At 57.1% G+C, this 13,607-nt stretch overlaps 4 protein-coding genes across 7 annotated transcripts in view; 1 reads left to right on the forward strand and 3 right to left on the reverse strand.

The window, feature by feature from the left end:
- Nucleotides 1-4,791: 4,791 nt before the first annotated feature.
- On the reverse strand, nucleotides 4,792-5,491 carry LAGE3 (L antigen family member 3). The gene is made up of 3 exons (XM_006029329.2): nucleotides 5,412-5,491; nucleotides 5,140-5,268; nucleotides 4,792-5,035 (listed from the first exon to the last, which is right to left on the reverse strand). The coding sequence occupies exons 1-3, from the start codon at nucleotides 5,435-5,437 to the stop codon at nucleotides 4,921-4,923; spliced, it is 270 nt and encodes an 89-aa protein (XP_006029391.1). The 5' UTR covers nucleotides 5,438-5,491; the 3' UTR covers nucleotides 4,792-4,920.
- A 1,054-nt stretch (nucleotides 5,492-6,545) lies between these two features.
- UBL4A (ubiquitin like 4A) lies at nucleotides 6,546-8,340 on the reverse strand. Its single transcript, XM_025210815.1, has 4 exons — nucleotides 8,310-8,340; nucleotides 7,425-7,595; nucleotides 7,084-7,295; nucleotides 6,546-6,822 (listed from the first exon to the last, which is right to left on the reverse strand). Exons 1-4 carry the CDS (start codon nucleotides 8,338-8,340, stop codon nucleotides 6,712-6,714), a joined length of 525 nt encoding a protein of 174 aa, XP_025066600.1. The 3' UTR covers nucleotides 6,546-6,711.
- On the reverse strand, nucleotides 7,159-12,865 carry SLC10A3 (solute carrier family 10 member 3). Of its 3 annotated transcripts, none has more exons than XM_014522585.2 (3): nucleotides 12,518-12,865; nucleotides 7,751-11,976; nucleotides 7,159-7,295 (listed from the first exon to the last, which is right to left on the reverse strand). In XM_014522585.2, exon 2 carries the CDS (start codon nucleotides 11,884-11,886, stop codon nucleotides 10,591-10,593), a length of 1,296 nt encoding a protein of 431 aa, XP_014378071.1. In that variant the 5' UTR covers nucleotides 11,887-11,976; nucleotides 12,518-12,865; the 3' UTR covers nucleotides 7,159-7,295; nucleotides 7,751-10,590. The 3 variants fall into 3 exon arrangements, with proteins under 3 accessions (XP_014378071.1, XP_014378070.1, XP_025066583.1); XM_014522584.2 differs by lacking the exon at nucleotides 12,518-12,865 and adding an exon at nucleotides 12,257-12,495; XM_025210798.1 differs by lacking the exon at nucleotides 12,518-12,865 and adding an exon at nucleotides 12,257-12,495 and having other exon boundaries at nucleotides 7,162-7,295; nucleotides 7,714-11,976.
- A 118-nt stretch (nucleotides 12,866-12,983) lies between these two features.
- FAM3A (family with sequence similarity 3 member A) overlaps nucleotides 12,984-13,607 on the forward strand; it is a 3,581-nt gene continuing 2,957 nt past the window's right edge. For both annotated transcript variants that reach the window (XM_006029330.3, XM_025210799.1), the window contains exons 1-2: nucleotides 12,984-13,292; nucleotides 13,379-13,495. In XM_006029330.3, coding sequence (XP_006029392.1) covers nucleotides 13,280-13,292; nucleotides 13,379-13,495 — 130 coding nt within the window. In that variant the 5' untranslated portion in view covers nucleotides 12,984-13,279. The remainder of the gene's footprint in view (nucleotides 13,293-13,378; nucleotides 13,496-13,607) is intronic.

The raw sequence follows: 13,607 nt of genomic DNA on the forward strand, positions 1-13,607 counted from the left end.
TAGTGAGGCCGCAGCTGGAGTACTGCGTCCAGTTTTGGGCTCCACAATTAAAAAAGGATGTGGAGAAGCTTGAGAGAGTCCAGAGAAGAGCCATGCGCATGATCAGAGGTCAGGGAAGCAGACCCTACAACGACCGGCTGAGAGCCCTGGGGCTCTTTAGCCTGGAAAAGCGCAGGCTCAGGGGTGATCTGATGGACACCTATAAATTTATCAGGGGTGACCACCAGTATCTGGGGGAACGGTTGTTCACCAGAGCGCCCCTAGGGATGACGACTAGGTCGAACGGTCATAAACTACTACAAGACCGTTTCAGGCTAGACACAAGGAAGAATTTCTTTACTGTCCGAGCCCCCAAGGTCTGGAACAGCCTGCCACCAGAGGTGGTTCAAGCACCTACATTGAACACCTTCAAGAGCAAACTGGATGCTTATCTTGCTGGGATCCTATGATCCCAGCTGACTTCCTGCCCTTTGGGCAGGGGGCTGGAGTCGATGATCTTCCGAGGTCCCTTCCAGCCCTAATGTCTATGAAATCTATATGGTTTTGAATAAGGAACTGTTTTTTGGGCTGGGATTATGGCTAAAAATCCTTTTTGGGCAACCCTACAACATAGCTCTGTGCCACTGAGGGAGTCTCCTGAACATCTCTGAACAGTGTTGCCCAGCCCAAAGCATGGTTTGGCACTGCCATACTATCAACTGACAACACCCCCAGCCACTGTACTAAGTATATGGACCTGAAGAAAAAAATGACATTTGGGTTGGGATTATGGCTGGAAATCCTTTTTGTGCCACCCCACATCATGCTGCTGTGGCATCAGGGGACTCTGCCAGACATCTGTCATCTGGATCTTGCCCAGCCGAAACTGCAGTTTGACTATGCCAGGCTGCCAACTGACAGTCCACCCCCCCATGCCCGCTGTACTAAATATACGGTCTTAAATAAGGAACTGGTTTTGGGCTGGGATTATGGGTCAAAATCCTTTGTGGGCCACACCACACCATGTCTCTCTACCACCGGGGGACTCTCCCACGTATCTCTGACCAGTCTTGCCTGTTTTGTGCATACCAGGCTGGCAATTGACAGCCCCCAGCCACTGTACTAAGTATATGGGCCCAAATAAGGAATTGACTTCTAGGTTGGGATTACAGGTGGAAATCCTGTTTGGACCACCGCACACCATACCTCTTTGACTCAAGGGGGCTCTCCTGGAGATCTTTGGCCATAGTCTTGCCTGGCCCAAAGCACATGTTGGCCATATCAGGCTACCAACTGATAGCCCTGCCATGCCCATTGTACTGAGTATATGGACCTGAATATGGAATTGGCTTTTGGTTTGGGATTATGGCTGGAAATCCTGTTTGGACCACCTCACACCATGCCTCTGTGGCACTGGGGATTGTCCTGGACATCCCTGACCAGAGTCTTACCTGGCTCAAAGCACATTTTGGCCATGCCTGGCTCCAATTTACTCTCCATCCCCATGTGCTATTTAGTCTAGGGCCACGAGAAATGGCACCGTTCCATTTTGATGGAATTTTGCCATTTCAAAATTTGAAATTTTGTTTCAAATTTTGTTTTGATTTGAAACTGACTGTCATTTCTGTCCTGATTTGGATGAAAATTGAAGGAATGGTAGCCCTTTTTGAGGACATTAAGCCTGCCAAGTTTCAAGGAGATAGGGGCAGGGATTTCACGGAAACAGCACCTCAAAGTCGTGAAAGCAAAAAACTCACATCACGTGTATGTGTTAAGCCACAGCGGGGTCACAACTGCAGGCTTGCTAGCCCCTGCTGAGGCAACAGCCTGTCAACTTTCAAGGAGATAGATGCAGGGATTTGGGGGAAACTGCACCTCAAGCTGTGGACAAACAAAACTCATGACATGGGTGACAGTGTGTGTTAAGGCGCAGCAGGGTTAAAGCTGCAGGCACACTAGCCCGTGCTGAGGCTACAAAGCCTGTCAGCTTTCAAGGAGATAGGTGCAGGGGTTTTGGGGAAACTGAACCTCAAGCTGCTGACAAGCAAAATTTGTGACATGGGTGCTTGTGGGACTGTGTCTGTCTTGGGGCACAGGGGGGTGAAAACTGTTAAGGTGTGCCCTCACTCAACTGACACCAAGGCAGAAAGCAGGGCAGTTCAAACAATGCTGCCTTTTATGCAGTTTTTCCATCCCTTCCCAGAGCACTGGGATTGGAAGAGACCTTGGGAAAGGATGACAGTCACTGGCCAGCTACAGAGTCAATAATGAAGTTACTCCTTCCCTCATCTTCCCCCTCCCTCTCCTTACTCTAGTTCCTGTTGTTGCTGTTCCACCAGGCACTGGACAGCAGGAAATATGCAAATATATTTCCCCACTGGAAGGAGATGGGCCTGGAAGGAGGTGGGCAGTGGGGTTCCTCAGGGTTCGGTCCTTGGACTGGTGTTATTTAATATCTTCATCAGTGATTTGGACAAGGGTGTGGAGAGCACCCTCTCCAAGCTCGCAGATGATACCAAGTTATGGGGAAAAGTTAACACACCAGAGGGCAGGGAGCAGATACAGGCCAATCTGGATATGTTGGCTCAATGGGCGGAACGAAATAGGATGCAATTCAACAAAGATAAATGTAAGGTACTCCACCTAGGAAGGAGGAATCCCCAGCACACCTATAGGTTGGGGGATGACCCCCTCAGCAGCTCAGAGGCTGAGAGAGCTCTTGAAGTCATAGCTGACTCTAATATGAACATGAGCTGGCAGTGTAATGAGGCTATCAACAAAGCCAATCGCACCTTGTCGTGCATTAGCAGATGCATGACCAACAGATTGAGGGAGGTGATGCTCCCCACTCTACTCCAACTGCAGCCTGACCAATGCCGCATAGTGTCCAGTTTTGGGCGTCACACTTGAAGAGGGACACAGAGGATCTAGAGAGGGTTCAAAGGAGGGCCAGTTGCATGATTAGTGGTCTCCATGAAAGACCCTACGAGGAGAGGTTGAGAGATCTGGATCTCTTCAGCCGTTACAAAAAGCGGCTGAGGGGTGAACTTGTAGCCACCTATAAGTTTATCAGGGGAGGACAGCACGTAATTGGGGATGCGCTGTTTACCAGAGCGCCCCAGGGAGTAACTAGGAATAATGGGTGCAAACTAGTGGAGAGTAGATTCAGGTTAGACATTAGGAAGAAACTTTTTACAGTAAGGGTGTCCAGAGTCTGGAATGGGCTTCCAGGAGAGGTAGTACTATCATCTAACTTGGAGGTCTTCAAGAGGAGGCTGGATGGACACCTGGCTGGGGTCATCTGACCTTGGTCGTCTTTCCTGCCAGGGGCAGGGGGTCGGACATGATGATCCACTGGGTCCCTTCCAACTCTATAATCTATGAAATGTATGAATATGGCTGCATATATAGGGCACCTATACATGTGACAGACCTCTGCTCTGATGCATGGTATTTAGCAGCATGTGTCAGAGCAGACTTGATTAATTGAGTCTGCTGCCAGTCTGCTGAAGTGTGCTAATTAGTGTGCTCCAGCAGCCTTCGTGTCACGTGTATTCATAGTCTCCGCATTTCAAAATGGGAGCAGGGGAGCAACCTCATTGAACAAGCTTTAGTTAAAGTGCCCCCACTACCATTTTGAGATGTGGGATGCTGAATACAAGTGACACTGTGGGCGTTTTAATTAGGGCAGCTTGCAGAGCCATTCTAATTAAAAGCTTGGCCACCTGGGTCCTGCACCCTGACACGTTGAAGATGGGCTTTCTGGACTAGCCCCGGGGGGGGGGCAGCCCCCCTCCCCTCCCCTGCCCCTACTCTGAACTGCTGCTAAAAAGCTGGTGCCCAATGTAACCTTTCTCCTCCCCACAATTAAAGGTGCAGGATAGTCCCCCGGTGGTACAGACATGGTGCAGGGAGGCCCAAAAAGGATTTCCAGCCATAATCCCAGCCCAAAAACCAGTTCTTTATTTGAGCCATTATACTTAGTATAGTGGGCACAGTGGGCTATCAGTTGGCAGCTTGGCCTGAAGAAACCGCACTTTGGGCTGGGCAAGACTCTGGTCAGAGATGTCTGGGAAAGTTCCCCAGTAGCACATAGGTATGGTGTGAAGTTGCTCAAGAAGGATTTCTAGCCATAATCCCAATCCAAAATCCAATTCCTTATTTGAGCACATATACTTAGTAGTGGGCATGGGGGGCTGCTAGTTGGCAGCCTGGCATAGCCAAACAGCGCATTGGGTTGGATATGACTGTGCTTAAGGCTCTTCGGGGAGAGTCCCCCAGTGGCATCAACATGAAGTTTGGGTGGCCCAAGAAGTATTTTGCTCCATGATCCCATCCTAATCTGATCTTCATTTAGGGCTCTGTACTTAATGCAGGATATTATTTTTCATATTCATTACTAAATGTACATAGCTGATGAAATACTCTCTCTTTAAATATGTAATTTATGAATTACAAACTTCTATTGGGTATAGATTAGCTTTGAAAAAATAACTGGGAATAAGGGTAGTGTGGGAGCCTTGCACCCTCTGCTGGGGCTGGGCAGACAACCTAGGCTTCCGGTGAGGGGGTTGAAAAGGGACCTGGTGCCATGGAGATGCAGCGGGCTCCAGGTCCCTCTGGTTTCCACTGCCTGCACGAGGCCCAAACTTCTCAGGGGGGTCTGGACACCTGGGTTCTCTCTGACCCTGGGAGGGGAATGGGGGCTGAGAGGATGAGAGCAGTGGAGGGCCCTCTCCTAGTTGTTGGCTGGGACCCCGGACACCTGGAATTTCTCCCAGCTGTAGTAGGGCAGTGAGTGGCACGCCCCCCATGAACAAACTGACACCAGCTGCCGGGGCTCAGCTGCAGTTTATTGCTGAAGCAGGGAGCAGGGCTGTGGCGGTGGCATCTGCTGCTGGGGTGGGGGGTGCACGCACCCTGTATCCTGAGAGGAGCAGGTCACCGGGGCACAGGAGGCCCAAACTGCTCCATGGTTTCCACCACAAGGCCGAGATGGTCCAGGAAGGAGCTGATGGAGACGCGCAGGAGCCGCGCCTCGGCCGCCCGCCAGCGCCTGCGGGACACCGAAATGTAACGGAGCCGGGGCCCCGCCCCCGCCCCCCCGCGAGACCCCGCACTCTCGCCCCGCCTTCTCCCGCCCCGGGCGGGGTCACTCACACGTGCAGCAAGTTCTCCACCACTGTCAGTTCTTTGCTGACCTCCCCTTTCCGGGGCTCGGGGTCAGGACTCAGGGCCCCGTGGGCAATCCGCGCGTTCAGCGGGGACGGGAACGGGACGCTCAGTGTGCTGGGGCCGAGTTAAGGCGAGACAGAAGCCGAGGCTAGGACCGGGGCGGCAGCAGCCCAGGGGCAGCTCTTGTGCGACTTGGGGGAGGCCGCCGGGCCCCCTCCCGCACCCCCTCCCTTCCCACACCCCCATGCTCCAGATACAACTCCAGCGCTCGCTGCACCTCCATCCTGCCGGCTCCGCCCCACGTGCCGCAGGGAGAGAAAGCTCCGCCTACAGAACGTTCTGCGTCACCGGGCCCCACCCGCTCCCCTCCCCGGAATATTAATACGTCACAGCGCGGCGCCCCACCCCTTTTTCTAACCCTTTTTCAACGAGACCCTACGCCCTTCCCTATGCTCGCAAGAAACGTCAGTTGGCTGGAAGCCCCGCCCTCTAGGCGCTGAGGTAACGCTCCTAAGAGGTGCCCATACCCCTGCCACCCAGGAGGTAGAACCCAGGGTTGCCCGCACCCACTCCCTTTCCTCTCCGCTCCTCCAGGGCAGCAGGAACCCAGGAGTCCATGTCTGGCTCCCTCCCCAGGGCCAGCTGCAATTCAATGCTGGCTAAGGGAGCCCTGTTACACCTAGCCCCAGCGTGCCCCACCCCAGAGGTGGCTGCATCTCATCCTTGAGCGAGGGGGAGCCTATAGAACTATGCCCCCACACCCAGCAGGCCCTGCTACTTCACAATGAAGAGTAACTAAGAGCTGGCTCAGGGCCTTACTGCCCTGCTAATTGTTCATTCCTTTTTCAAATTATTTTTTAACACATGCAGGCCAGCAAAGTGCAGCCTGGGGACCCACAGGCCAACATCCAGCTTGGGACTGAGAAGCAGAGCCCCATCCTTAGGACAGTGTAAGCAGGTAGTACATTTAGGCATTGGTCTCGTGGTTTCATTTGGGGTCAGGGGGGAGCAGCAGAGGAGAGGGATTCCCATGTAAATAGTGCCCTCTGCCCCCCCCCAATCCCAGGGCCAGCTGCATCTCAGTGGCAAGTGAGGGAGCCCTGTGCACGCAGTCCCTGATGTGCCACACCCCAGAGCCAGCTGCATCTTGGGACCAGTTGAAGGGGCCCTGTGTAGACAGCCTCTGCCTGACATCCCACCCCAGAGGCAGCCACATTTAAACACTTGAGCAGGGGCCGCCTATATAAGCCATCCTCCTCCAAAACACTTCCCAACCCCCCTTCCTCCTAGGGCAGCTGCATGTTACCAGGTAAGGGTCCCTGTATCACTCCCTGCAGAGGCGACTGTGTCTCTGTGCTTGGAAAGTGTATGGGTGGGGGGGTCCCCTGTTTAACCAGACAGAGCCAGGCCAGTCTTGCACTCACCATCACCTTTAATTGTGGGGAGGAGAAAGGTTACATTGGCCACCAGCTTATTAGCAGCAGTTCAGAGTAGGAACAGGGGCAGCAGAGGGGAGGGGAGGGGAGGGGGGCTGCCCCTCCCTTCCCCCCCTGGGGGCTAGTCCAGAAAGCCCATCTCTAACATGTCAGGTGTGTCAGGGTGCAGGATCCGGGTGGCCAAGCGCTCTATGTCATCCAGGCTCAGGAGGCGAAGGCTGCGGTCGTAGTCCTGGGGAAAAGAGGAATGCTATATGAGGCAAAACACTGATACTGGAGGGTCTTGGTATAACCAACCCCCTATATAGGTCCCCTGAAAGAGCAGGCACATGTTAGCATCACGCAAAAGGTGTAACCAGCCCCAGACACTCCCTGCCCCAGAGGTGGCTACATCCTGATGCCAGGAAAGGGGGACCTTGTAATACCCAGCCCCTGACACACCCCACCCCAGAAACAGCCACATTTTGTGGCCAGCCCCATGCCCGGGACTCACCTTTTGCAGCTGCTCCAGCACCTTCTCCATGTCAGCTGTGCTAAAATGCCGTGCCAGGACCTGGGTGAGCTGGGGCCAGAGGGTGGGGAAGGCTGTGGCAGGGGGGGAGCCTTTACACCCAGTCTCCTCAGGTGATGCCTTCTCTGGTGGCTTGATTACCAGGTTCAGCTTGGACTCAGGGCCAATGGCGTAGTCTGAGAGCCGGTGCTCATCTATGGAGGCACAGGGGTGAGCCCCCCACCCCGGGAACCTGCCGCCGCTCTCAGCTTTGCTGAACCCTCAGGGCCTATCCTGCACCCTGGAAGCAGCTGCTGACCCCCCCCAAAGCAGCCCTCACTAGCCTCCTTGGGTGGCAGGGAGATAGATTGGTTGGCTCCATAGTGTTATCAGCAGGCTCCAGAGTAAACACCCTCCACAGCGATGTTCAGGCAGCGGCCCCTGTCCCCGCAAGGCTCCGCTGATCTTCCACAACCCCCCAGAGCTGCCCCCAGACCCACAGGCCAGGGGGAGACCTGGGGGGAGCAGTGACAGACGGATCCCCACCGGCCTGAACCCCAGCCACCCCACCCAGGGCACCCCCCTCCCCCAACCTAGGACTCCCGCTGCCCGCCCTCACGTATCCACCCCCACCTTATCCCTCCTCCACAACGCTCCCGGGCTCTCGCACCTGGAGACTGCACTTTCGACCCTGCAGCGCCTTCACCGTGAGCAGCATCGCGAGCCCTTTAACTGCACCATAGAGTTATACGGCCAGAGTGGCCGCGGAGGAACTATAGAGAAGCAGGCCGGAAGTAGGGCGGCCTAGACAGAGACGAAGACGCAGTTAGAGCAAGAGCGGCTCTTTCAGTGCTATGGAGACGGAAGTGCAGCGGGCGTACTTTGCATCATAGAGATGTCTCTTGGGGGCTAGAGTGCTCCTTTGAGTGGGAAGTTTAGCCGTACTCACTCCACGCCTTGCCTTTGCAACTGAGCATTAGGCGTGAGCAACAAATGGGGAGCAATTAACGCACCAGCACAGGGAATTGGGGGTGGGGTTGTTGTTCTTTGCTGCCCCTAGGCTTCTGGGCTTTGTCAGGACGGAAAGATATCCTTCCTTCTCTTAAGTGTCAGCAGTAGGTTCCAGAATAAACACACAACGTCGTGATGAACTGCAGGTTCATGGGGGGTTTGCCTCACTCGGTAATGCTGGGCAATATTGCGACTTGCAGCAGGGGGTTCCATCTCACCCCTCTGCTTGGGGTCAGCCTCATGCTGCATTGGGGTCAGGAAGGAATTCCATGCCCTGGTCCTTTTGGTATGAATTCCAGGGTTACCACTTCCTCTGGCTTCAGCCTGGGGTCTTTCATGCATTGAATCTCTGGTTGCACGTTTGAATTAAAGCTTGAGAGAAACCAGCGACCATGTGACACGTTTTCAGACACTAACTTTGTAGCTGCTTGGCTCAGTTTATAGCTGGAAGGCATGATATTTATGGTGTGATGAGGAATTTTCACATGGAGCCGGTCTAAATGATGAAGCAGGGATTTGTGCAGTAAATGTAACACCTAGTGGGGACCTGTTTGCTGTTGAGACCTCAGAGGACCTGACACTGACTGCCAGGAATTAGCCAGATAGATGCATCAGAGGGGCTGTGTTGTGTACAACCCAGCTCCTTGTTGGGATGCACCTGGCTGCCTCTGCGTCCCTCAGCTTCGGTGGTGCCTGTCAGGATGGTGGCATCCTCCAGCTGATAGATGTCAGGATACAGTCCCTGACTGCTGGGTAGAAAAGGCCCCTGAGAGAGGAGGCAATGGCCCAGAAGCAGCCACATGGGTTCACCATATGTATTTTCATCGCGTGGGACTGAGACATAAACCTGGTGGTGGGTGGTGGTGTCACTTCATGGCTGAGCCATGTAAACTGTGGGAGGCTTGCTGTACCTACCTCCTGCTTCTGTGCTGAAGTCCCCTTAACTCTGCCCCTCAGGTGGGGAATATGCCTTGGGCATCTCTGACTAGATGAAAACTGGTAGAGAGAGGACATGTTTACTGTCAGCAGTGTCTTGGGGCCTACCTTTGCTGGGACAGTCAGAAGCTCTTGAAATTTGGGGCAGTGAAGATGGGCAGGGAGGGACCAGCTACGAGTTTCTTGCCTAGTGATTCAGCAGGCTTTGAGGCAACTGGAGGAGGTTCAGAATGGTGCTGGGGCTGCTCTAAGTCTGTTCTTGCTGTTGCCTCTGTCTGCTTCTTGTTTCACTAGGCTGCCCTCTACCCCAGCCCAAAACCCCTGGGCTGGGATACAGCCCCCTGCAAGGTGTCACCTGAGCCACAGCACAGCTTGAAATATTCAGGCCTACCAGTGATTGGGTGTCCATGGTTGGAGCCAGCTGGCAAGCAGCAGAAAACCTGAGACAACCAGGGCACCTGTCTCTTCTGGGAGCCCCTGGAACCCTGGCCCAGGCTGGGGGCAGTGGGTTTGCCCTGGGGTCCCTGCAGCAGAAGTGGGGCCTGGATAGGGGATCTGGTGTGCATGGAGGGCACCTGCCCCCCCAGCCAACTGTTCCATACCCAGAGAGGGAAGGGGAGGGCTGTGTCCGCCAGAGCATGGAGATGGAAAGAACACGGACACGAGGATGGAAAAATAGATTTTCATCAATATCAGCCAAACTAGCTGGTTACAGCCAACCCAGACCTGATGCCCTCTTACCCCCCAGCTCCAAGTCCTGCCAGTGACTCTCATTCCTGACTCACAGGCCTCTGCTGTTTCCCCTCCCTCCCAACCTGCAGCACCCCCAAGCCCACCCATCCCAGAACATGGCTGTGACCCCACTCCACAGCTCCTCTCATCTCTCCCCAAGCCCAGTGGCAATGGGGGTAGGGGAAAGAGGCCAAGTTTTCACATTTTCCATCTGCAAGAGGGAGCGGGGGCCAGCTAGACTCAGGCCTGCCCGGAGGGGGATAGGGGGGCTTACCTGTCCTTGCACCTGCCAGCCCTCCTCCTACCACTCATCCAGGATGAGGGCCAAGCACCCTGCCCTGGGCAGGGGCAACACTCCTGTGTGCCAGAAGGGTGGGGCACCTGCTACAGGGGAGTGAGAGGCAGAGCTGGGATGAGGCAGGGGGCTACAGGTGGGGAGTGAGGGACACAGGCAGGGGGCTGCAGATCAGGAGTGACACTTCAGCTGCCCTGTTTCCCCTTCATTAACTAATAAGGTCCCAAAGCCTTCTGTCTACTCCAGCCCCTCCCTAAAGCCTCCAGCCACAGCATGTTGCTCACATTCTCTTTTCCAGCCACTCCCCCAGAATCAGGGTGGAGGGGGCCCCATGCCTGGCTTATTCCCATTCTAGAACTACCCCAGTCCCCCTGCTCTGTGCCTGGAGCAGGGTCATGGCTGATGGACTAGAAAACACAGCAGTAGAAAAATAGAGGGTTCCTCCATTTTCTCCTTTGGTTCTTGGCTCCAGGGCCTCAGGATTGGGAGAGTAGTGGGGGCACTGCTGCTGGGAACTAGCTACCGTTGGGCAGGTCTCAGGGGCCGGGTGGGGGCCAGAGGCGCTGGTAGAGGAGATTCCCCAGGACGAGTATCAGCATCTCAGAGGTGCCACTGAGGGCCACGACAAAGGGTGCCTGGGAAGCCATGTCTGCCTGATGGCGCCGGAAAGAGAGCTGCAACACAGCCAGGGCCAGCAGGCTATTCTGCACCCCTACCTCGATGGCTACAGTTCGGCGGTGGGGGCCTGGCAGCCCCAGCCCAGCTGCCAACCCGTAGCCCAACAGAAGCCCCACAGCTGGCACGGTGAGGCCGGCCAGCACCACGGGCGCCTGTGCCTCAGCCAGGATGACAGCACCCATGTGGTAGGCCATGGCCAGGCCCCCAAGCAGGAGCAGAAAGCTGAAGGGCTTGAGAAGCAGCAGCAGCAACCTGGCGACACGTGGCAGCTTGCACTTTATCACAATGCCAGTAGAGATGGGTGCAGCGATGAAGAGCAGTGTGCCCAGGATCTTGCCCACAGGCACATGCAGGCCTGGTGGGGCACTCAGCAGCCGCCCGTACAGCGCCCATGACAGCGGCATAAGCCCTGCAGCCGCCACAGTGGACAACAGCGTCATGGAGATGGCCAGCGTGACATCCCCGCCCAGCAGCAGGCTGTAGAGGTAGCCACCGCCTCCACCTGGTGAGGAGCAGGTGATGACCAGTCCCAGCGCCAGGCCCTGGGGCAGTGCCAGGGCCCACGACAGCAGATAGCCATACAGAGGCATGGCCACAAACTGGCCCACGATGCCCAGCAGCACGGGCTGGGGGCGGCGGGCCAGGCCCCGCAGTGCCTCAGCCTCTACCTTGCAGCCGAAGGCACACTTATTGAGGAAGATGAGGGGCAGCAGCACGTACAGCACTGGATTCTCTGAGAAGTGGCCCAGCGCTGGGACTGGGACCACAGCAGCTGCCACTCGCACCCGGTAGTCACAGCGCTCCTCCACCAGGTGCTGGCGGTCCAGCAGCCGCAGCTGAAGTGGGGCCAGGCCAGCTGGCCCCGAGCGGATGGCCACCAGGAAGCCGCTGGCACCGCAGCAAAGGGCGCTGATGTTCTCCACCGCCAGCACATCTGGGGCCAGTGAGGCCACACGCAGCCGCGGCTGCCCGGTGCCAGTGCTGTTGCCCCCATAGCGGCTGGACACCACCATGATGCCACGGCTGCGCTCAGGGAACTCGAACTCCAGGGCGCTGCCATCACCCACGCTCAGGTATGGGGCTTCAACACAGCTGCCCCCCACCAGCAGCAGCAGCAGCAGCCACGAGGCCATGGAGATGGGCACCTGGACCATGACCTTTAGTGTCACACTCCTGGCTGGGGGGGGGGCGGGGTCACACCCTCATGGCTGTTGCATGGGGGCTCTGGGGTGCTTCCGTCGATCCTGAGCAGGGGGAAAGACTAGAGGTTACGGCGGGGGGGGCCAGAAATGGGGGGAGGGGGTGCCCCAGTGGCCTTCCCCCCCCACTGCCTTGGAACAGGTTTTTGGGGAGAAAGCAGCCAGAAATGGAACACGGAGCCACTCCCGGCTTGCCTCCTCCACCCCAGTATCTTCCCGCCCAGGAAGTAGATCCCCCCCCACTCTGACCTCTGACCCCAGGTCTCAGGCCTACCCCTCCTTCTCCCCGCTCCTGACTGACCCCTGATCTCTTTGTCCCGCTCACCTGCTGCTGCAACCCTCACAGCCCCTACGGGCCCCGGCTGCGCCCCACTGCTTCCTCCCTCCTGGCCGCGGCCACACCTCCAGCTATACATTACGCTCCCAGTCACGCCCCTAGGGCACGCCCTCTCATCATGGGCCCCGCCCACCCCGGAAGCGGGGCGGGGCTGGGAGTTGTAGTCAATTTCCCTCCCCTGCCGGAAGTGGAAGGGCGGGATTAGGGGTAGCCTGAGCCCTGATTGGTTGGGGGATGGTGCTTCCCCACCCCGTCATCTGATGGTGGCATGTTTCAGTTCCACCCTCTTGCCATTCCGGGGGGTACAGCCTATTTGTCCGCCTCCCGCTTTTTTCCCGGTCCTGTGCTCCTGAGTATTGGTGGGACGGCGGTCAGCCTGCATTTTGATTGGCCCACGATGCACTCCGATTAATGGCGACTTTCTGCCGAAGCCTCGAATTAGAAGCCCCGCCCCCTCCCACGCCCCTGGAGCCCTGTGATCTGATTGACTGACTCAGGGGCTCCTCTTCCTGTCATTGGCTGAGGCTAAGAGAACCCCTACGCCCTAATTGGTGGGTTACCTGGAACTCCTCACTCTCATTGGTGGGTTAGGGATGCCCCTTCCTTTCACTGGGGGGAGGGGGCGCAGCCCACCCTTCCTCCTCCGCTATAGGATGCCCAGGGAGAAAGGGGCGGGGCCTTATTGGGTTGGGGGTGGGCGGTCCGAGATTAGGCGCTACCCGGTAGCTTTCAGGGCTGGTGCTGCTGCGGGACCCTCGAGCCGTGGCCCCGCTCTGCGCCCACGCGTTGCGTCCTGGTCACGTGTAGGGGGCTGGGGCGCCCCATGTGGGGCCGTCTCTTGTGGGGGATGGGGCGCTCGGGGCCACGTAGGGCAGGGGCAGGGGCAGGGCGGGGAAGACCTGCAGGGCCTCGGGGCTTGCGTCGGTGAATCCAGCCCTGCCCTTGCCGCCGCGGAGCTTGGTGCGGCCGGGCCCTGCCCTCCCAACGCCCCCTCGGGCCCCGGGCGGGGTCATGAGGCTGGCAGGTGAGAGCGGCCCGCGGGCCGTTGGGAGGGGGGCGGGGGTGGGAATGGGAGCAGCCCCGTGTACCCCAGCTCTACCCCCCAACCAGGGCCGCTCCGCGTGGTCGTCATCATCCTCACTGCCGGTCTTACCTGGATCCTGGCCAGCCTCTTGCTGGGCACTGAGAGCGGCTTCGGCTTCGCCCGGCTCCAGCGCCTCCTGGCCAGTAGGTCTGGGGCCCTTGCTTGAGGGCTTGGTACTGGGGCTGTGGACTGCTATACCCCCTACTTCCCTGCACCACACTCAGGCAGGGGCCTCACAGCTGCTGTGGTCAGCCC

This window comes from Alligator sinensis, unplaced genomic scaffold (genome assembly GCF_000455745.1).
Source record: "Alligator sinensis unplaced genomic scaffold, ASM45574v1 scaffold1023_1, whole genome shotgun sequence".
NCBI classification, from domain to species: Eukaryota; Metazoa; Chordata; order Crocodylia; family Alligatoridae; genus Alligator; species Alligator sinensis.